Source organism: Gobio gobio (genome assembly GCF_949357685.1).
Source record: "Gobio gobio genome assembly, chromosome: 25".
NCBI classification, from domain to species: Eukaryota; Metazoa; Chordata; class Actinopteri; order Cypriniformes; family Gobionidae; genus Gobio; species Gobio gobio.
The window spans coordinates 559,732-581,686 of NC_137121.1; the positions used below are offsets into that span (position 1 = coordinate 559,732).

The window sequence follows — 21,955 nt, forward strand, 5'->3', positions numbered from 1 at the left end:
TCTTCATCAGTACCTGGATATTTGCCGCCCTTGTTCCTCCTGATGAAGCAGACGATGAGCAGGATGAGGATGAGCAGAGCGATGGCCGACATCAGACCGATGAACCAGCCCTGAGTGGCGATGTCCACCTGCGGACTCACCATCGCTGAGGAAGAGGAGGAGGAGGAAGAGCATGAGACACGGCAGATCTGCAGCTGAATCTCGGAGGATCATCAACACACACACTCGTCTAAACGAAACAGAAACACCCGAGGAAGAGTGTGTGCTGATTATGGGATGCAGTCATGCTGATCAGCGAGCGCAGACAGACGGACTCATCAACACAACGGCCGGCATGCTTCACAGCGGACACACACATATCCCACAAGGCCTTGAGGCTGAGAGGAAGCCTCACCTGGGAGCTTGACCAACAGCTCCTCAGACCTCTCGTCCTCCTGCCCTCCGGCCACCACGCGCACCCTGTAGGCCAACCCTTCCTTCAGCCCCTTCAGCAGCAGCTGAGAGCCGTTGACCTTCTGTGTGTGCCAGTCTTCATCACCTGAGGGTCCAGCACACACTTCATCACATCTCCACACCTGGGGCAGGCTCCAGTTAATGCTGACTAGCTAATGATCATCACCATTAGTGACTACACGAGCTCTACTCTATATGTTGATCGTGAGGCAGGAGTCTTACTGTTGTCTATAATATATTCAACATAGAGGTGTTTCTCGGAGCCCCAGTATTCCCAGCGGATCAGCGCCCCGTCCTCGCTCACGGACGAGCTGACGTTCCCGAACGCTGGAGCTGAGAGAGAGACACACACACCATCAGCTCCGGCCTCCGCTGTGACTGACGCGAGAGTGTGAGTGGTGTAAGGGCGGGAAATGACACGTGACGTTAGCGTGTTAGGGGCGGGGCTAGTGATGATGTCACTACAGCGGCTGTACCCGTGTGGTGGGGGGGAGGGGAGGTGTGTGCCGGAGCTCCTGGAAAACACACACTCACACACTAACTACCTCTCACACACACAATCTCTCTCTCTCTCACACACACGTACAGTAGAGCACAGCATCACGTGACTCCGGCAGGTCAGAGGTCACAGCAGCGAGTGTCAGGAGGGAAGAGAAGAAAGACTTTTAGAAAAAGGAAAGATTAAAAGATCAGAAGGAAAACACACACACACACACTGTACAGTTTCTCACAGGATTCCCCCGTGAGAGAAGTTTGTAGATATAAAGCTTAAATACTGGTGCAATTGAAGAGTTTAAACAGAACAAAATGTCTTTCATGGACTTGAACCTGGACTTTAGAGTGGACTCGACCCTCTTTAGTTGTGTGATAGTGTCCCACATTACACTCACACTGGTGTTTAAGACAAACCATTTATAATAACAACAACTTTTACTCAAGTATTTTTGGGTACTCTAATGGTGCGTTCACACCAGACGCGAATGACGCGATTCGCGCGAGTGATTTACATGTTAAGTCAATGCAAAGACGCGAATAGACATTCTGCGGTGCGCAAATGAGGCGGTGCGAATGACATGGCGCGAATTGAGCGAATCGCCCGAGTTGAAAAATCGGAACTTTGCCGGATATTCGTGCCAGGTTAACCAATCAGGAGCTTGCTTTAGTAGTGACAACAATGAGGAGAAAATCTGTATATTAATATCTGGTTCAGACAATATGATTATCATAACATTAAATGACATGAAACACAACACAGTCTCTTTTTGTTAAATGCAAGTTTATGTTTGATCAATAATACAAAAGTATGAGTAAAAGGTATAAGAAGCTACACATGAAATAAAGCAAACAATTCAGTCAAACATTCAAAGTCAGTGCTAGTCGGCTACAACGCTAACGTAAAGTTAAATAGCCTAAAAATAAACAAGTAATGAAACTTCACTTTGCCCTCAGCCTAAACGATTCGCCAGGGAACAAATTATAGATCCATGAGAGCAAAGAACGACCATTAGATCAACACAAGACGAATTATAGCTCACAACTCCACAAACACCAGATCACATGTTCAAATAGGTGCTCTTTTTATAAATAAACCACAGATTTGAGCTTTAAACAACTACATTATCGCCTGAAAAAGTCTTAAAACTACGTTTTGTCACACATTTACAGTAGATTTTAACAAAAAAGACGTGTAAACACAGCCCATGTCAGCCATTTCTCAACGAGACGAGCCGCTGGCAGAAGCTCCGCCCATGAGGCGAACTCACGTCTGTTGTGAAGCGAATTTCACGCGCGAATGAAGCGAGTAAACTCAAAATGTTCAAGCGTTCAACTTCGCGCAAATTATTTGCGTCATTCGCGTCCAGTGTGACGCCTCATTAGACTTAAGCAGCTGTTCTTTAACTAAAGCACATGTTATCTGAGGTGACACACACATAGAAAGAGGAACTAGTGCTGCCGTCCCTCTGAGGAGGACACACACACACACACACACACACACACACACACACACCTCTGTCGAGGACGGTGACGGCCTCCTCGGTGAGCGCAGGGCCGGATCCCCGCTGCGTCCGGGCGCTGAAGTAGAACTTGTAGCGCGTGCTGTGATGGAGGCTGGACAGCGTCACGCTGCTGTGATTGGACGGCAGATCCAGCTCCTCCAACAGACCCACGTCATGACTGCTGTTGACTGGAGGCGGAGCGAGAGCGGAAAGGGGCGGGGTCACGTTATTTCAGCCAATCATCAGCTATGCAAAATAAGGCACATTTAAAGATTCTCACCCGTCTGATATCTGAGGGTGTATCCGGTCAGACGGCCGTTCCTCTCGTGAGGCGGACCCCACTCCAGCGTCAGAGAGTCCAGATCTGAAGACGACACGCGGAAGAACGACGGCACGCCGGGAACTGGAACCATACACAACATCTGTGCCTTCAGGTCAAGCTTTATTTCTACAGCGCTTCATACAGTACAGATCATTCACAGCAGCCTCACTGTCATCACCAGGGTTGGGGAACGCATTACAAGTAACTTGAGTTACGTAATAATATTACTTTTTCCAAGTAACTTGTAAAGTAACGCATTTCTTTTCAAATTTACAACAAAATATATTTTTCACATTAATTTGACTGACAGCTCATGTTGAGAGTAAGTGCAGGTGTGTGTGTGTGTGTGTGTGTGTGTGTGTGTGTGTGTGTGTGTGTGAACATGATGGTTATTGTAGTTCTAGACTAAATGTGAGCATTTATTTATCTCACTTGCACAATAAAGATTCTGGCCTCCTCAAAAGGAATAAAATCAGTCAAATGCTAAATCAGAGTATAAACCTCCAATAATTAAATGTTAAATAAAACAACTATTTTTATGCATAATCTACCTTTATATTTAATTGACCAATGTCTTGCTGCTGACCTTTGATGATGAAAATTACTAGATTTTTTGTTTTATTGGTAAAACTTGTTTCTCCTGCATCTATTTCTCCATTATCCAGAGCTGCGCCCTCTAGTGTTCATGAGGGAATCTGCATCTTTACCTCAGCCTGGGACTTATTATTTACATTTTGGTATGAAGAGGTCTTTACCGTTGCACAAAAATATAACTTTTTTGTTATAAACAAAAACAAAAACAAGCCCAGCCCAGGTGAGAAAAAGTAATGCAAAAGTAACGTAACGCATTACTTTTCTTAAAAAGTAACTAAGTAACTCAATTAGTTACTTTTTAAGGGAGTAACGCAATATTGTAATGTATAAGTAACTTTCCCCAACACTGGTCATAACAGATGTAAACTTCATCAGATATGACACATTCAACGTTATATATCAAAAGTCATGATTGCAAGAAAAATTACGAAATGCAAGATGAAAAGTCGCGATTGCGAAAAAAAGTCAAAATTGTGAGAAATAAAGTCAGAGTCGCGAGATAAAAACGTACAATTGCGAGACAAAGTCAGAATGATGAGAAATAAAGTAATGATTGTGAGAAAAAAAAAGTACAATTGCGAGATAATTCGCAATTGCAAAAAAAGTCTGAATTGCGAGATGAAAAGTCGTTCAGCGAGTGTTGAGGTGCTCACCGCCCTCCGGCGTCTCGAAGCGCTGCGTGGCGCTGGCCGGTCCCTCCCCGCGGCCGGTGAAGGCCGTCACATGCAGACTGTAGACGCTGAACGGGTGCAGGTGCGGCAGCCGCCCGCGGGTTCTGCTGGGCCCGAAGCTCTCGCTCCTCTGCTCGCTGTGATGAGAGTTGTGTCTGTGCAAACTGCGCTCGCGCCGGTAATGAACCTGCACACGGACAACAGAGGTCAGCCTGCTCACACACCCCAGCATGCACTAGGCTAAGATCAAACACTGAGTCTACTAAACATGTTCTCGTCCGCATAGATATCCATAATAAAGGCTAGATGTCTCGTCCGCTGCTGGCCAATGGAGGTCGGCGTCCACACCTGGCGGCCATCTTGTCTCAGTCAGCTCGCTCACTCATTGTGTTTTAATGGTGCTTGCACTTTTTAAATAACCATAACTTGCTCAATTTTCTACCGATTTTCAAACTGTTTGGTTTGTTATAGACGTCAGAGATGTAATGACACTGAATACTTATGAAAAATTATTCATAACTTGTTCAAGCATCCAGAATTATAGCCACGTTAATAACGTTTGTAAGAAACCAAACCATTTGTAAATCCGTCCAGATTTCAGCGAGATAAGAGTATTTGTGTTCAGATCACTCGCCTTACATCAGGAACCAAGGAGCCCTGCCCGTGACAAGATGGCCGCCGCTGATGACATTAGAGACTCCGCTGTAAGACATCTATGCCCGGTTGCATAAAGCACCTTAAGTGTAATTTTCCCTTAAATCCGGCCTTATGTTTCCCTTAAACCTAAGGGTGTTGCAGAAAAAAAACCTTAAGTGTTACTTAAGGGTTTCTTTAAGTGAAACGTCAGAAACATTTAGAATTCCCCTTAAATGCAGAAAATTGTTGCAAGAATACACCGATTTACCGTCAAACATCACAACCACTGTGACACTGAACACTTGCAGTCATACGTACATTTCTGAATGAAGATGAAGAAAAACTCACAGAATTAAAAAAGTCGTTTGACGTTATAACAAGTCATTAAAGTATTTTAACTTATATGTTTCATATAATAGAACCGAAGCTATAGATTGTGAATTTAAACATTTCTCGTTTATCAGCGGCTAAAGTCAGGAGGACTAGCCGAGGTGAGGCTGTTCCAGGCGGGTTACATGAGCGCGAGGCGATCGCCGGGATCTCACAACATCTTTAAATAGGCGCTATCTTTACAAATAAACCACAGATTTGAGCTTTAAACAACTACATTCTCGACTGAACAACTCTTAAAACTACATTTCGTGACACAATAACAGTAGTATTTTTCAATTTTGCGGCCGCACAACCACTATGAAAAGCGCAAAAGGACGCGCGTCAATTTCGCTTCAAACGCTTGCTTTATCCGCGTGTCCATCTCGCTTTGGACGAAGTTTTTCAAAGTTCAAGTGTCAAACTAGACTCGAATTTGCCGCTCTATTCACGTTTGGTGTGAACGCAGCATTAGTGTTCGTGTTTTGCGTATCTATGGCAACAAGGATCGCTGTCGTGAAACACTTCAATGTTCCCTAAGAGAACCGTTCAAGAGATTATATGCAACACCCTTAAAGGGTTAGTTCACCCAAAAATGAAAATTCTGTCATTAATTACTCACCCTCATGTCGTTCGACACCCGTAAGACCTCCGTTCATATTCGGAACAGAAATGAAGATATTTTTGTTGAAAGCTGATGCTGAGAAAGGCTTCAGATAGGCCTCCATTGGCATTCAGTACATTAATACTCCCAAGACCCATAAAAGGCACTAAAAACGTAATTAAAAAGTCCATCTCACCACAGTGGCTCTACAATAATTTTACGATGCGATTTGTTTACAAGCAGAGGAAGACGCGCGTATCTAAGCTGTTAAATTCTACATTGATCGTGCTTTAGGTCTCGGCGTGGTTCTCAAAATCGGGTTAGAGTGTGCATTTCATGGATTCCCGAACCCCGGCGCTACGTCATATTCTCGCGCATGCGTCGTGGAGGCACACGCGGAAGACAAGAACAAGTTGGATAAAGCTGTTATTTTGATTTTTTTTTCCAAAAACTATTGTCGTCGCATCGTAAAATAATTGTAGAGCCACTGTGGTGAGATGGACTTTGTAGCGACGTTTTAAGTGCCTTTTATGGGTCTTGTGAGTGTGAATGTACTGAATGCCAATGGAGGCCTATCTGAAGCCTTTCTCAGCATCAGCTTTACACTAAAATATCTTCATTTGTGTCTGAAGATGAACGGAGGTCTTACGGGTGTCGAACGACATGAGGGTGAGGAATTAATGACAGAATTTTCCTTTTTGGGTGAACTAACCCTTTAAGTTATTCTCTTAGGTAAGGGGAAATCGCCCCTTAAGTTCATACTTGAGGGAAAAACTGAAGGTGCTTTATGCCACCGGGCACTAGCCTTTATTATAGATATCTATGCTCGTCCGGCCCTAAAGAGAGCCGGTCATGTGTTCAGGTCATGAGCTGTACCTTATATCCCTGCAGTCGGCCTCTCAGCGATCGGACAGGAACGGCTTCCCAGTGCACCTCCGCCAGCGTGCTGTTCAACACCACCACCTGCACCTGACCCGGGGCCGCCGAGGGAACTGCAATGCATTCTGGGAGTTAGCAGCGTTCCGCTAAACGAGTGCTAAAGTGTGCTCTGCTGGAGACTCACAGTCCTCGCCGGAGTAGCCGATCACCGCGGCGGGTGGGGGTCCGTGACCGTACTCGTTCTGCGCCTGCACCATCACCTCGTACGGCACAAACGTGGGCGTCCCCGACACGATGTACTTGGAGACGTTGGCCACGCTGACCGACGTCCAGTCCTTCTCCACGTCCTGCTGACGCCACATGACCTTATAGAGCAGGCCGGGGCCGTTGGTCTGGAGTCCCGTCAGCGGCTGCGGAGCAGAAATGATGTTTCATTAACAAAGTTGAAAAATGATCTATCCAATCATAACGTCATTCAAACCAGCTGTCAGCAATCAGTAATCAACAGGTCTACCCAATCAGCACAAGTGGAGGATCATATAAATACCCAGTCAACTCAACAGGCTGACAGGTTTTCAGCATCCCTCTACCACCCCGTCTTCCTCACACTCACCTGGTTACTTTCCTAACCAGAGATACAGGGGGAGGACTCTGGGTTCGGGCCAAATACCGAGCTCTGAGGCCTCTCCTCAGACAGCACGGCAAATACACATACCATTTACTATCTGATTATTTGTAAGTGTGAACATGTGAAACACGTCAGTTGAGCGGCGATGTGGACGAGTGTGTGTGTGTGTGGGGATGTTTAGACTGCAAAAAATGCTTTTCTTACTTAGTATTTTTGTCTTGTTTTCAGTCCAAATATCTAAAAAATCTTACATTAAGAAGCATTTACGAGACAAGCAAAAGTTTTTTGTCTTGTTTTGGGGGAAAATATCTCAAAATTAAGGGAGTTTTTGCTTAAAATAAGCAAAATAATCTGCCAATGGGGTAAGCAAAATAATCTTGTTTTCTGTTTGAATTAAAGATTATTTTGCTTACCCCACTGACAGATTATGTTGCTAATTTTAAGCAAAAACTCACTTAATTTTGAGTTATATAAACCACACACACATCCATCAGTTCATCATAACACACACATGCTACATGATGATCCGCTTCATGCAATGAGTTATTTCCCCCCAAAACAAGACAATCATTTTTATTTGGCAAGTAAATGCTTCGTGTTTTGAGAATTTTTAGATGTTTGGACCAGAAACAAGACAAAAATACTAAGTAAGAAAAGCATTTTTTGCACTGTATATGACCAGCGTCTCACCTTCCACGTGATGACCAGATTATTGTGTTCCGTGCCGTGGCCTTTGACCTCACTGGGGTTCTCGTCCGGAGCTGCAGAGAAGTCAACTTTATTTATATAGCGCTTTTAACAATGCAGATTGTCTCAGAGCAGTTTTACAGTGTTAAACAGGAAAATAATGCAGCATAATTTTATTCAGCTATATAGCCGTTCTGGAGAAAACAGTGATGTCATCAGTTTATTTAAATTATCATACAGTGACAGTGTGGGCTTTAGATCAGAAATTACATCAGTAATTTAGTTTATATGGTTAATTTAGTTTAATAATTTTTAGATTTATTTGGATATTTAGTTGAACATGTAGTGTCCCCAACTGAGCAAGCCAAGCCAGAGGCGACAGAGAAGCGATAAGCGGCATTAGAGGAGAGGAATCATGTGTGTGTGTGTGTGTGTGTGTGTGTCCTGCACCTGCGGGGCTGGTTCTGTACTGTCGCGAGGGCATGCTGGGACGGCTGTAGCCCACCTCGTTGAGCGCCAGAACTCTGAAGCTGTAGTGGACGTACGGAGAGAGCTTGAGGTGAGCCGTGGTCTTCGTCCCGGGAACCTCCGTCAGGTTGTGCCACGCGCCGCTCTGGTGAAGGCCGTCTTCATACTGGATCTGGAACTCTGACACAACACACACAGACAGTGAGTGACACACCGCACACACACCTGCACCATGCGTGTGTGTGTGGAGCTGGCGTACTCTTGATGGCGCTGTTGTGCTCGTCTCCAGGTGTCCAGGTGAGCTGAACGCTCCTCGCGCCCGGATCCGTCAGCTCCAGATCGGTGGGAGCGTCCGGCTGCCCTGAGGAGTCAAACCACACACACATCCATCAGTTCACCATAACACACACCGTCAGACGCACACATGCTACATGATGATCCGCTTCATGCAATGACTGAACGGGACGGTTCCAAAGCAAAATCACAGATACATGTGTGATTCCAGCATGCTCCAGCAACCTCATTCCACACACACAAGCCCAGGGGCATTATGGGATGTGAAGCGGCACATCGTGTGTTTACCGTAGATCGGTGCAGTAGTGGGCGGAGCCTCTGAGTGGGCGGGGTCAGGGAGTGAGGAAGAAGTGTGTTAGTCAGCACTAAAATCGCTCGTATCCGCAGGAAAGCGTCACACGATCAGTCCGGAGAGGGACTGGGTTTGTTATATCATCAGCACACTCACCGACCACAGTGAGCCGAGCGCTGGCCGAGTCCTGGTCCAGCGTGGTGTTCACGGCACACGTATACGTTCCTGCGTCGCTCTCCGTCACGTCTGTGATGGTCAGACTGTCCGAGTCCACTCTAAACCTGTCATCAGACACAAAACACAGACTCAACATCACGTCAGGAGTGAAGAAATTAACTGACTGATACACAATACACTCACCTAAAGGATTATTAGGAACACACACTAATACTGTGTTTGACCCCCTTTGGCCTTCAGAACTGCCTTAATTCTACGTGGCATTGATTCAACAACCTGCTGAAAGCATTCTTTAGAAATGTTGGCCCATATTGATAGGAGAGCATCTGCAGTTGATGGAGATTTGTGGGATGCACATCCAGGGCACGAAGCTCCCGTTCCACCACATCCCAAAGATGCTCTATTGGGTTGAGATCTGGTGACTGTGGGGCCATTTTAGTCCAGTGAACTCATTGTCATGTTCATGAAACCAGTTTGAAATGATTGGCGCTTTGTGACGGTGCATTATCCTGCTGGAAGTAGCCATCAGAGGATGGGGACATGGTGCTCATAAAGGGATGGACATGGTCAGAAACAATGCTCAGGTAGGCCGTGGCATTTAAACCATGCCCAATTGGCACTAAGGGCCCTAAAGTGTGCCAAGAAAACATCCCCCACACCATTACACCACCACCACCAGCCTGCACAGTGGGAACAAGGCATGATGGATCCATGTTCTCATTCTGTTTACGCCAAATTCTGACTCTACCATCTGAATGTCTCAACAGAAATCCAGACTCATCAGACCAGGCAACATTTTTCCAGTCTTCAACTGTCCAATTTTGGTGAGCTGGTGCAAATTGTCGCCTCTTTTTCCTATTTGTAGTGGAGATGAGTGGTACCCGGTGGGGTCTTCTGCTGTTGTAGCCCATCCGCCTCAAGGTTGTGTGTATTGTGGCTTCACAAATGCTTTGCTGCAGACCTCGGTTGTAACGAGTGGTTATTTCAGTCAAAGTTGCTCTTCTATCAGCTTGAATCAGTCGGCCCATGACCTCTGACCTCGAGCATCAACAAGGCATTTTCTCCCACAGGACTGCCGCATACTGGATGTTTTTCCCTTTTCACACCATTCTTTGTAAACCCTAGAAATGGTTGTGTGTGAAAATCCCAGTAACTGAGCAGATTGTGAAATACTCAGACCGGCCCGTCTGGCACCAACAACCATGCCACGCTCAAAATTGCTAAAATCTCCTTTCTTTCCCATTCCGACATTCAGTGTGGAGTTCAGGAGATTGTCTTGACCAGGACCACACCCCTAAATGCATTGAAGCAACTGCCATGTGATTGGTTGATTAGATAATTGCATTAATGAGAAATTGAACAGGTGTTCCTAATAATCCTTTAGGTGAGTGTACCGTAAAACTTCAAATAATAGCCCGGGCTTCTATTTACCCAAATCGCCGAACTGCACCGGCTTGTATTTGAAACAGGCGTCTATAAGAGACAGGCCTTTAATTTAGTGTTGAGATGTTCAAGCATGACGGTAGGAGGTTACCACATTATATTACGTTTTATTTATAATTAATTCGAATGTGTTTAACAAATCATTTAATGTAAGAAATGTCTTAGATTATTGGCAGCACAAAAAACGAAACGATGTGACAGCAATGGGCAGAAGTAGAACAATATAAGTTAAATCCATTGAGCGTATGAACTTGTTGCCCGAAACACATCAAGAAAGAATGAAGGCTACCCTGTAAAACAACTGCAATCATGTGATAGAAAATTACTCTATTCATCACTATCATCATCCCTGCGATTCTCAATTACAAGTTCATGGGCGAATTCCTCCTCCACTTCTCCCTCTCCAGCCTCCGCTAACTCTGCCTTGCTCACGCTAACAGCTCCGCCCAGATGCGCACGGCTCTCCCTCTTTGAAACAATTCCATCAGAAGCTGCTGTCAGGCCACATACCTAAGGATAACATCCCGAAGTTAATGAAATATATCTCCTCCTTCTCCCTCGCACACACAAACACACGCGCACGTCTGCGCGCAAGAATTAAAGGAATGTTTCAGCCGCTCCGTATCCAGCTTTACCCACGCTTGAAATTTGACAACTGTCGGCTTAAATGTCAAATTATACTTTTCTCCATGGTGGTATTGAGAGAATTAAGAAAAACTGAAGACTGAAAGTTCGTTAACCTCTTTGTTATGTTGCCATAGTGATGAGTCGTTCATGAACGGTTCCGTCTGTCACGTGAAATCTAATCAAAACATAGAACAGACGATCTGACGGGTTTGAGGAGATCAAATACAGCCGATACTAAAAAACAGACCCGGCGTCTATTTGAGACCGGCCTTTATTTACCCAAACCTGTCGTCACACCAGGCGTTTAAAAGAGACAGGCGTCTATTTGGGACTCGGCTATTATTTGAAGTTTTACGGTATATATGTGTGTATATACCCAAAGGTGTTGTGCCGCCCCTTCACACGCACATGAGCTTTAACGGCATCCCATTCTTCATCCGTAGGGTTTAATATGGAGTCGCTCTAACAGCTCCAGCTCTTCTGCTCTTCTTTCCTCAAGGTTTAGGAGTGTGTTTATGGGGATTCTTCATTTGTGATGTTGGACGAGAAGGCCTGGCTCTCAGTCTCCGCTCTAATTCATCCCAAAGCTGTTCTATCGGGTTGAGGTCAGGACTCCAGTTCCTCCACACCAAACTCCTCATCATGTCTTTATGGAGACGCTTTGAGCACTGGAGCAGTCATGCTGGGACAGGAAGGGCCGTCCCCAAACTGGGCCACAAAGTTGGGAGCCTGAAATTGTCCAAAATGTCTTGGTGAAGCATTAAGAGTTCCTTTCACTGGAACTAACCCCTGAAAAACAACCCCACCCCATAAACTTTACACTTGGCACAATGCAGCCTGGCAAGTCCCGTTCTCCTGGCAACCACCAAACCCAGACTCGTCCATGGGATTGTCAGACAGAGAAGCGTGATTGGTCACTCAGAGAACACGTCTCCACTGCTCTAGTGCTTGATTTATACACCTGTGGCCATGAAGTGGTCATGAACACCTGAACTCAGTGATTTGGAGGGGCGGCACAATACTTTTGGCAATATTGTGTATCATGCAGTGAACACACATTCTCAAACGCACCTCTGGTCGTCGGGCAGCTCTCCGCCGTCTTTGAGCCAGGTCATGGTGGGCACGAGGGAAGGGTCGTGCTTGACTTTACACTCGAACAGCACGTGCCGGTTCCTCTGGACCACCCTGTACTCCGGCAGCCGGAGGATCCGCGTCGGCTCTGGAAGGAGAGACACTGCTGATGAGAAACATCCTCACACACACACACACTCACTCACAGAAGCTGCTGTGTGTTTTACGGTTATCAAGGCGTTGCTATGAGGTGGACAGGATATTCTCAGGTGTTGCTAGGCTGTTAGTAAAGATCATTTGTAACCCTGTTTGCTTCCTGCAGACATGCTGACCAGTGAAATGAGAAACTGCCAGCTTGCAGTTCCCAGTGTTTCTCAAGGCACTCATCAGGTCTGAATGAAGTGATGGACGCTTTCCTAATGCTCTTCAGAGAGGCACTTAACTGCTGTTTGAGAAGTGAAAAACATGCAAGCTATAGCCTGGAGCCTTCAAACATGATGCATGATGGGATACCTGGAGCCATCAGGACCAAAATCCATGTCTGCTCAATTGAACACGCATTAAAACACTCAATACAGTAATGGCTTCTCTTGTTTAGATCAGGGGTTTCAATCTTTTATATGCCACAGATCTCTAAAGCCAGCTATATATTTGAATGTATAAAGAAGACCACATTTATACTCTGAAAAATGTATATGAAGTGTAAAATATAATTTGGAAAATATTTGTTTTCTATTATGTAACATTATTAATATGATTAATATAATTAATTAACTAATTTCTTTACTTATTTATTTTATTTTAATTAATCATTATTTAAATAATAATTGTTATTATTATTATTATCAATTTTATTTGTTGATTGATTTATATAATTTAAAATTATTTATTTATTCATATAATTGTTCTATATTTTTTATTTATTTAAATAATATTTTGTATTTATTTTTAATTATTTATTTATATATTTTTTAATTATTTATTTTGTATTAAATATTTATTTATTCAAATCACTGTCCCATATGATTTATATATATATTATTTAAATCATTGCTCAATATTTTTCATTTATTTATTTAAATAATTGTTTTTATTATTTATTTATTTATTTATAATTATTCTTTTATATCTTTTTTTATATATCAATTTATATAATTATTATATACACTATTTATTTTTGTAGTTAAATATATTTAGATTTATTTATTTATTTTCTTACCTAGTTTCCTCTGATTTATTTATGTTTCTCTAAAGCCCTGCTTAAAGGGTTAGTTCACCCAAAACTGTAAATTGTGTCATTAATGACTGAGCCTCATGTGGTTGGACACCCGTCAGACCTCCGTTCATCTTCAGACACAAATGAAGATATTTTAGTGTAAATCTGATGCTCTGAAAGGCCTCCATTGGCTCAACTTTACACTCTCAAGACCCTTAAAAGACACTAAAGACTAAAGTTACAAAGTCCATCTCACTACAGCGGCTCTACAATAACTTTATGAAGACGAGAATAGTTTCTGTGCGCAAAAAAACCCTAAATAACGACTTATATAGTGATGACGATTTCAAAACACGGCCTCATGAAGCTTCGAAGCGTTATGAATCAGTGAGTCGATTCAGCGGTTCAGAGCGTTATGAATCAGTGAGTCGATTCAGCGGTTCAGAGCGTTATGAATCAGTGAGTCGATTCAGCGGTTCAGAGCGTTATGAATCAGTGAGTCGATTCAGCGGTTCAGAGCGTTATGAATCAGTGAGTCGATTCAGCAGTTTGGATCGCCAAAGTCACGCGATTTCAGCAGTTTGGCGATTTGACACGCGATTCCACTCACTGATTCATAACGCTTCGAAGCTTCATGATGCCGTGTTTTGAAATATATATATATATATATATATATATATATATATATATATATATATATATATATATATATATATATATATATATATATATATATATATATATATATATATATATATATATATATATATATATATATATATATAATATACTCTCACTATATAAGTCGTTATTTAGGGTTTTTTTGCGCACAGAAACTATTCTCGTCTTCATAAAGTTATTGTAGAGCCGCTGTAGTGAGATGGACTTTGTAACTTTAGTCTTTAGTGTCTTTTAAGGGTCTTGAGAGTGTAAAGTTGAGCCAATGGAGGCCTTTCAGAGCATCAGATTTACACTAAAATATCTTCATTTGTGTCTGAAGATGAACGGAGGTCTGACGGGTGTCCAACCACATGAGGCTCAGTCATTAATGACACAATTAAAATTTTTGGGTGAACTAACCCTTTAAGAAGCACGAACACTGAGTTCTGAAGGACCTCTGACCTTTGACCTCCAGGTAGACGTGGTTCTCGAAAATGCCGAGGTTGTTCCTGGCGACGCAGGTGTATTTCCCGCCGTTTGCAGCTTGAGACACGTTGATCTCCAGCGTCCCGTTCTTATGGAGCACATAGGGATCTCCGTCCAACATGCTGGAGCGGCTGTCCTTAAACCTGCGCCAACACAATGATTGAACGCTTGCTTTATGAATATTACGATTCTAAACCAGTCCATACGTGCATCATACACGCACTACAGTCTCACCATGTGACGGCCGGGATGGGCGAGCCGAAGGACAGGCACTCCAGCAGCGCGGGTCTGTTCTTAATCACCTGATACACTTTATTAGGGGGCGTCAGAACTCTGGGCGGCTCCGCTGGAACACAAGCAGCGTCACATGATCATCACAGAACTGAGAGTGTGTGTGAAACAGATGTCAGTATGTGTGTGTGTTGTCGTCCGACGCTCACCCAGCACGTTGACGAAGGCATTGGCCAGTAAGTATCCGTACTCATTGGAGGCGTTACACTGGTAAACGGCGCTGGAGCCCGTCTGGACCTCGGAGAAGATGATGCTGTCGTCCTCCACCTTCCTGCTGGGGTCTTTAGGAGCGTCTGCAGCAACAACAACACAACATCAGCTGACAGTCTCACGCTGACAGAGGGTCGGACGGACGGACGGGAACTGACCCTCGATGGGCAGGCCGTTCATGGACCAGCGGATGCGGGGTTTGGGGTGTCCTCGGGCCCGGCAGGTGATCACGCCCGTCTCCAGCGGAGCCAGAACCAGATTCCTGGGAGCGCTGATCCAGTACGGAGCCGCTGCCGACAGAGACAACAGAGTTTAGTGCGAGCACACCTTTACACCAATACCTGACACATCAACCTGATGTACTGATGAACTCAACAGTGTGTGTGTGCCATTATAATGTAAAGTAAAAAAACTATTGTCCTGGCAACAAGACATGTAGTCAAACCGAACATTTCTAGTTGTTTCTAGTCAATAGAAAACTGTACGCATGCTGATTGCGATACTATAAAATAGGTGCTTTAAGCAATAAATGGGTTATCATCTTTCTATCTCTCTCTCGTGTCTACATTAAGAGAGAGAAAAGCTGCGAAAAGATTGATAAAGCAAAACGTAGTGCTAGGTTTAAAGGATTTTCTTCATGTTTTAACAGGCTGGCGATCTAAAAAAGCCACTCGACTACACAACAGTAGCTGTGGACGCGATGTCTAATAAAAGGACGTTCCTGTGTCTTGAATTGTTTTCCACACATTCTTTGCATCGAGTCGATCTGACACGGTAGTAAATCCATATGTGAGAACATATGGCACGATGGATCTTGTCATGTTTCATGGCACTCTTACGCACGCAATACACAGACATGCGTAAGGAACTTCTATAACAAGGGTCCGATCTACCACGTCATGACATGTGAAGCAGATATTATAACATTCAAATAAAGATTTTTTTTTTAAATTTGCGATAGAAAAGGATTAAAGACTTGAGTTGTTTTTAAAAATCTTTAAGAGTCTTTTTTGTCGAGTCGAGTCTGAAGTCATTTCAGGTCGAGTCCAGAGTCAAGTCTGAAGTAATTTCAGGTCGAGTCCAGAGTCAAGTCTGAAGTCATTTCAGGTCGAGTCCCGAGTCAAGTCTGAAGTCATTTCAGGTTGAGTCCCGAGTCAAGTCTGAAGTCATTTCAGGTCGAGTCCCGAGTCAAGTCTGAAGTCATTTCAGGTCGAGTCCAGAGTCAAGTCTGAAGTCATTTCAGGTCGAGTCCAGAGTCAAGTCTGAAGTCATTTCAGGTCGAGTCCCGAGTCAAGTCTGAAGTCATTTCAGGTCGAGTCCCGAGTCAAGTCTGAAGTCATTTCAGGTCGAGTCCAGAGTCAAGTCTGAAGTCATTTCAGGACGAGTCCAGAGTCAAGTCTGAAGTCATTTCAGGTCGAGTCCAGAGTCAAGTCTGAAGTCATTTCAGGACGAGTCCCGAGTCAAGTCTGAAGTCATTTCAGGTCGAGTCCCGAGTCAAGTCTGAAGTCATTTCAGGTCGAGTCCCGAGTCAAGTCTGAAGTCATTTCAGGTCGAGTCCAGAGTCAAGTCTGAAGTCATTTCAGGTCGAGTCCAGAGTCAAGTCTGAAGTCATTTCAGGTCGAGACCAGAGTCGAGTCTGAAGTCATTTCAGGTCGAGACCAGAGTCAAGTCTGAAGTCATTTCAGGTCGAGACCAGAGTCGAGTCTGAAGTCATTTCAGGTCGAGTCCAGAGTCAAGTCTGAAGTCATTTCAGGTCGAGTCCAGAGTCAAGTCTGAAGTCATTTCAGGTCGAGTCCAGAGTCAAGTCTGAAGTCATTTCAGGTCGAGTCCAGAGTCGAGTCTGAAGTCATTTCAGGTCGAGTCCAGAGTCAAGTCTGAAGTCATTTCAGGTCGAGTCCAGAGTCAAGTCTGAAGTCATTTCAGGTCGAGTCCCGAGTCAAGTCTGAAGTAATTTCAGGTCGAGTCCAGAGTCAAGTCTGAAGTCATTTCAGGTCGAGTCCAGAGTCAAGTCTGAAGTCATTTCAGGTCGAGTCCAGAGTCAAGTCTGAAGTCATTTCAGGTCGAGTCCCGAGTCAAGTCTGAAGTCTCATAAAATGCGAGTCAATAACTCGAGTGCCCATCTCTGGTGTGTTCTCACCTTTAACAGAGACTCTGATGGTGTGGTGGACAGAGCCATGCCGGTTCCCCGCAGTGCAGCGATACTCTCCCGCGTCAGCCTCAGAAACTTCCGTGATCCGCAGAGTCTTGTTGAAGTTCAGGAATGACGCTCGGTGACTGGGAATCTCACCGCTGAGCTTCGTCCATGAGACCGCAGGAGTGGGGCTGAGCGGGAACATCAGAACGTCACAGATCTACCCAAACACAAACTAACACTTGAGCTGCTGACCCTGAACTCACAGGCCGTCTGCGATGCACTCCAGCTCCAGAACCTCTCCTTTCAGAACCATCTGAGAGCTCAGCGAGCCGCTGGGAACCATGAACACCGGCGCTCGCTCGTCCACCGGTTTCTCTGAAAGCAAACACTCTCAGTGAGATCCTGCCTCAGTCTGACACTGAGCTCAACAGACATCGGGAGGAGGAAGAGACAGAAAGAGATGATCAGGTGTGTCTACTAGGGATGCCACAATACTCAATATAATATTGAACCGTTCGGTACAGCATTCACGGTTCAATACGCGCTTGTGAATTGCGTTTTTTCGGTTTCGCATTTAATTAATTCTATAATTTGCCTCCATCCCAATACTGAACAGCGCGACATACATTCACATCACAGGTCAGTGGTAGAGTTACACTCATGGAACACTATAGTTATTCACAATCACGAAAGTTCATTATTTGCATGTGTTTTAAAGCCTTGCCGGTTAAACATTTCATTCACGTGCTTATGCACATGCGCTTTTCTGAGCGCGCGCACTAAACGCCTGTCAAACACGTGATTACTGGACTAAGTAGTCTTACTGCGCTAATACTGTCACACACAAGGTTAACATAAACACAGTCGGTTATGTCTAAAGTGAAAGTGAAATCGCTGTGTGTCTGTATATTAGATGTGTGCAGGTCTTAAATTGACAGCAGCGCAGCCTATAGTGAACACGCTGTCCTTAAAGGGACAGTTCACCTCATTATTTACTCATCAAATGTTGTTCCAAACCTGTATTCATTTCTCCTGTTGAACACAGACAGCTGATGGTAGCCATTGACTTCCATATTATTATTTCCTACAAAGGGGACCAGCAACTGGTTGGTTTCCAACATTCTTCAAAATATATTTTATGTCCAACAGAAGAAAGAACTTTATTCAGGTTTAAAACAACTTGAGCGCGAGTAATCGGTGACAGAATGTTCATTTTGGAGTGAACTATCCCTTTAATGTTAATACAACAACAAAAGATAAAAAGATCACTCACTGGTCACTGCTCTTGACTGAAAAACTTTAATACAGTAGCTTTAATAAGAATCGATGTATATTTTATAGAGTATTGCAATAAGAAAATAGTATTTTCTCTCTTTATCCTCTTGCTGTTCCTGTCGCCTAAGAATAGAATAGTAAAAAACTACAAGCCATCAGAACCGAACCGAAAACCGAGGCATGTATTGAACCGTGAACTAACTGTATTGTTGCATCCCTAGAGTCTACAGTAGAAGAGATCTGAGATCTGTTAGTCGATAAACCGGGGCTTTGATTAGAGATGCTCCGGAATGAGGGAGTACAGCTGAGGTTAGAGGTCACTGGGTGTGGGTTACATGAGAGTCACTAGGGGGCGCCGTCACTCACCACTAAACAAATCAGTGTCATTGAAATAATCTGCCATTGTGTCATTGAGTGAATCCACTGAAACACAACAAAACAACAAAACAAATCAAACACATGCAAACAGTGCGGCGAGCGCAGGACTGTGATCGAGAAGCGGATTCTCACAGCTGCGGCCCATGGCATTTGCCACTCAAGAGCGCTCTTTGTTTCGCTCAGAGAGCGGACAGTGCATTAAAGTGATGAATGGACGCTCGGGGGTTTTATTGACGCTCAAACCAAGCCCAGAACACAATAGCGCTCATTCAGAGGCACATGACTAGGGGAAGCGTCCTCCCCCAGATGGCGACTCACGGTCGATGACGTGGACGGTGATGGGCTGCTTCTGCTGGATGGTCTGCGTGTGCGGGAAGCGGGCGTAGCAGATGTAGTTGTTCCTGGAGTCCTCCCTCAGGACGTTGGAGAAGTACAGGTCTCCGTTCAGACCCTGGGACACTCGCCGGCTCTGAGGCAGCCGCTGGAAATCTGCACACACACACACACACACACACACACACACACACACACACACACACACACGAGTCGGGAGTTACACTCATCTGTTCTCCTCTATAGCGCCATATATATCTGAGTAATCGCTTCAGGAACAAGAACAAATGTAGGGCGGGGCTTGAGTGGGTCTGTGGGGAATTGGGATGGTTGTGGGTTACTATTGGTGGATTTCATGTGAGTGACAGGTTGCCCAACCTCGCCTTGATTCTGTGCACTGGTAGTTGATTGGATGTTGGGATGTGGGCGTGGCTCTTAAAGGTGTATGCAGATGAGCGTGAGCTTACGTGGGTGGAGTTTTTGAACGTGGGGAATTGTTTGGATGGTTATGGTTTGCTATTGGTGGATCTCATATGAGTGACTGGTTGCCCTGCCCTCGCCTTGATTCTGTGCATTGGTTGTTGATTGGATGTTGGGATGTGGGCGTGGCTATGTATGCAGATGAGTGTGAGCTTGCAGGGGCAGAGTTTTTTAACATGGGAAATTGATTGGATGGCTGTGGTTTACTAATGGTAGATCTCATGTGAGTGGCAGGTTGCTCCGCCCTCGCCTTGATTCTGTGCACTGGTTGTTGATTGGATGTTGGGATGTGGGCGTGGCTCTGTATGCAGATGAGCATGAGCTTGCATGGGTTTTTGAATGTGGGGAATCGATTGGATGGTTGTGGTTTGCTATTGGTGGATCTCATGTGAGTGACAGGTTGCCCCGCCCTCACCTTGATTTTGTGCAATGGTTGCTGATTGGATGTTGGGATGTGGGCGTGGCTCTTAAAAGTGTAAGCAGATGAGCGTGAGCTTGCATGGGCAGAGTTTTTGAACGTGGGGAATTGATTGGATGGTTGTTTGAGGGATCTCATATGAGTGACAGGTTGCCCCGCCTTTGCCTTGATTCTGTGCACTGGTTGTTGATTGGATGTTGGGATGTGGGCGTGGCTCTTAAAAGTGTATGCAGATGAGCGTGAGCTTGCATGGCCGGAGTTTTTGAACGTGGGGAATTGATTGGATGGTTGTTTGAGGGATCTCATATGAGTGACAGGTTGCCCCGCCTTTGCCTTGATTCTGTGCACTGGTTGTTGATTGGATGTTGGGATGTGGGCGTGGCTCTTAAAAGTGTAAGCAGATGAGCGTGAGCTTGCATGGGCAGAGTTTTTGAACGTGGGGAATTGATTGGATGGTTGTTTGAGGGATCTCATATGAGTGACAGGTTGCCCCGCCTTTGCCTTGATTCTGTGCACTGGTTGTTGATTGGATGTTGGGATGTGGGCGTGGCTCTTAAAAGTGTATGCAGATGAGTGTGAGCTTGCAGGGGTGGAGTTTTTGAACGTGGGAAATTGATTGCATGGTTGTGGTTTGCTATTGGTGGATCTCATGTGAGTGCCCCATCCTCGCCTTGATTCTGTGAACTGATTGGATGTTGGGATGTGGGCATGGCTCTGTATGTAGGGGCGGAGTTTAAATCACACTAAATGATTAGAGAAGATCCAGTTATGACATCTGAATAGACATTATGAAAAAACTGTTCATAGTTAACATGCATTCAGGAGACAGATTTAATGAGGACACTTACTGTTGTCCATCCAGAACACGATGGGCGGCGGGAGGCCGGCGGGGGGGCGGCAGTGCAGAATTAAAGACTGTCCCTCCTGAGCAACCATCGGACTGAACTTCTCTTTAGACCACAGAGGAGATCCTACAGGAAGAGGAAGCAGCCGTGATCACATGACTCGACACAAGCGCGGACGTGACGCTCAGCCGGAGGTGAAAGGTGAGAATGAAGGAAAGAGATCTAAACACGGTCACTATGAGGTCAGTCTGCAGGATTGGGCCGCCGCATGCATTACAGCCAAACATGGGCATTTACCTCCGAGTATCAGATCTCTGATGACGCTGAAAATGTCTTACGACAAAACAACGAGAGTGAGAGGGTTAAACGAGACAGCGTGAGATGAGATGAGCAGCGAGTGATCTGATTGGTGCAGAGCGGACGTACTGGACTGGCGGATGATGATGTTGTTGGAGACGGCGGTGCCCAGCTGGTTGTGGGCGGTGCACTGATACACGCCCTCGTAGGCGTCGGCCTTCTCTCCTCCGCTGATGTCGATCACCAGCGTTCCCGAATGAGGCTTCATGGTGACTTTGGGATCTTTATCGATGTCGAAATGCGTCCCGTTCCTGGTCCACGAGAAGCTGCGGGCGAGCAAGGTTTGGGTCAGCACATTTAAAGCAGTTCTGTCCTCAGCCAATCACCATGTGAGGTTTAACATACACGCATATATAATGTTGTCTCTCACCCCGGGTGCGGCTTCCCTTTGGCGTCGCAGTGGATGACGATGTTCTCTCGCGGGTCCACGATGTATTCCTTCGGCGACTGATGGGTGATTGTGGGCGGCTGGGGCACTGTGGGTCACATGACACGGGTTAGTTTAGATACAGCCAATCAGAGAACACACACACACATGCAAAAGCACTTAACTCTACCGCATCACATGCACTCAAACGGTTGTTCACTGGTGTAAATCAGTGCTGTGTTTTACTGGATCTGTGCTGTACGATCAGCATGCACACACACACTGCAGCACAG

General features: G+C 45.1%; 1 protein-coding gene across 1 annotated transcript in view; it reads right to left on the bottom strand.

Annotated features, from left to right (window-relative positions):
• Window positions 1-21,955, bottom strand: part of nrcamb (neuronal cell adhesion molecule b) — a gene marked incomplete at both ends in the record, with an annotated part of 33,108 nt that overhangs the window by 6,608 nt on the left and 4,545 nt on the right. Inside the window, 24 exons of the mRNA XM_079809533.1 lie at window positions 14-145; window positions 395-538; window positions 676-786; window positions 2,462-2,638; window positions 2,731-2,853; window positions 4,020-4,224; window positions 6,523-6,638; window positions 6,710-6,935; window positions 7,844-7,914; window positions 8,291-8,488; window positions 8,568-8,669; window positions 9,051-9,175; window positions 12,213-12,360; window positions 14,551-14,717; window positions 14,809-14,920; window positions 15,015-15,158; window positions 15,234-15,365; window positions 17,213-17,397; window positions 17,473-17,584; window positions 18,851-18,907; window positions 19,181-19,351; window positions 20,942-21,064; window positions 21,365-21,561; window positions 21,666-21,771. Of these exons, the coding sequence (XP_079665659.1) occupies window positions 14-145; window positions 395-538; window positions 676-786; window positions 2,462-2,638; window positions 2,731-2,853; window positions 4,020-4,224; window positions 6,523-6,638; window positions 6,710-6,935; window positions 7,844-7,914; window positions 8,291-8,488; window positions 8,568-8,669; window positions 9,051-9,175; window positions 12,213-12,360; window positions 14,551-14,717; window positions 14,809-14,920; window positions 15,015-15,158; window positions 15,234-15,365; window positions 17,213-17,397; window positions 17,473-17,584; window positions 18,851-18,907; window positions 19,181-19,351; window positions 20,942-21,064; window positions 21,365-21,561; window positions 21,666-21,771 (3,384 nt within the window). The remainder of the gene's footprint in view (window positions 1-13; window positions 146-394; window positions 539-675; window positions 787-2,461; window positions 2,639-2,730; window positions 2,854-4,019; window positions 4,225-6,522; window positions 6,639-6,709; window positions 6,936-7,843; window positions 7,915-8,290; window positions 8,489-8,567; window positions 8,670-9,050; window positions 9,176-12,212; window positions 12,361-14,550; window positions 14,718-14,808; window positions 14,921-15,014; window positions 15,159-15,233; window positions 15,366-17,212; window positions 17,398-17,472; window positions 17,585-18,850; window positions 18,908-19,180; window positions 19,352-20,941; window positions 21,065-21,364; window positions 21,562-21,665; window positions 21,772-21,955) is intronic.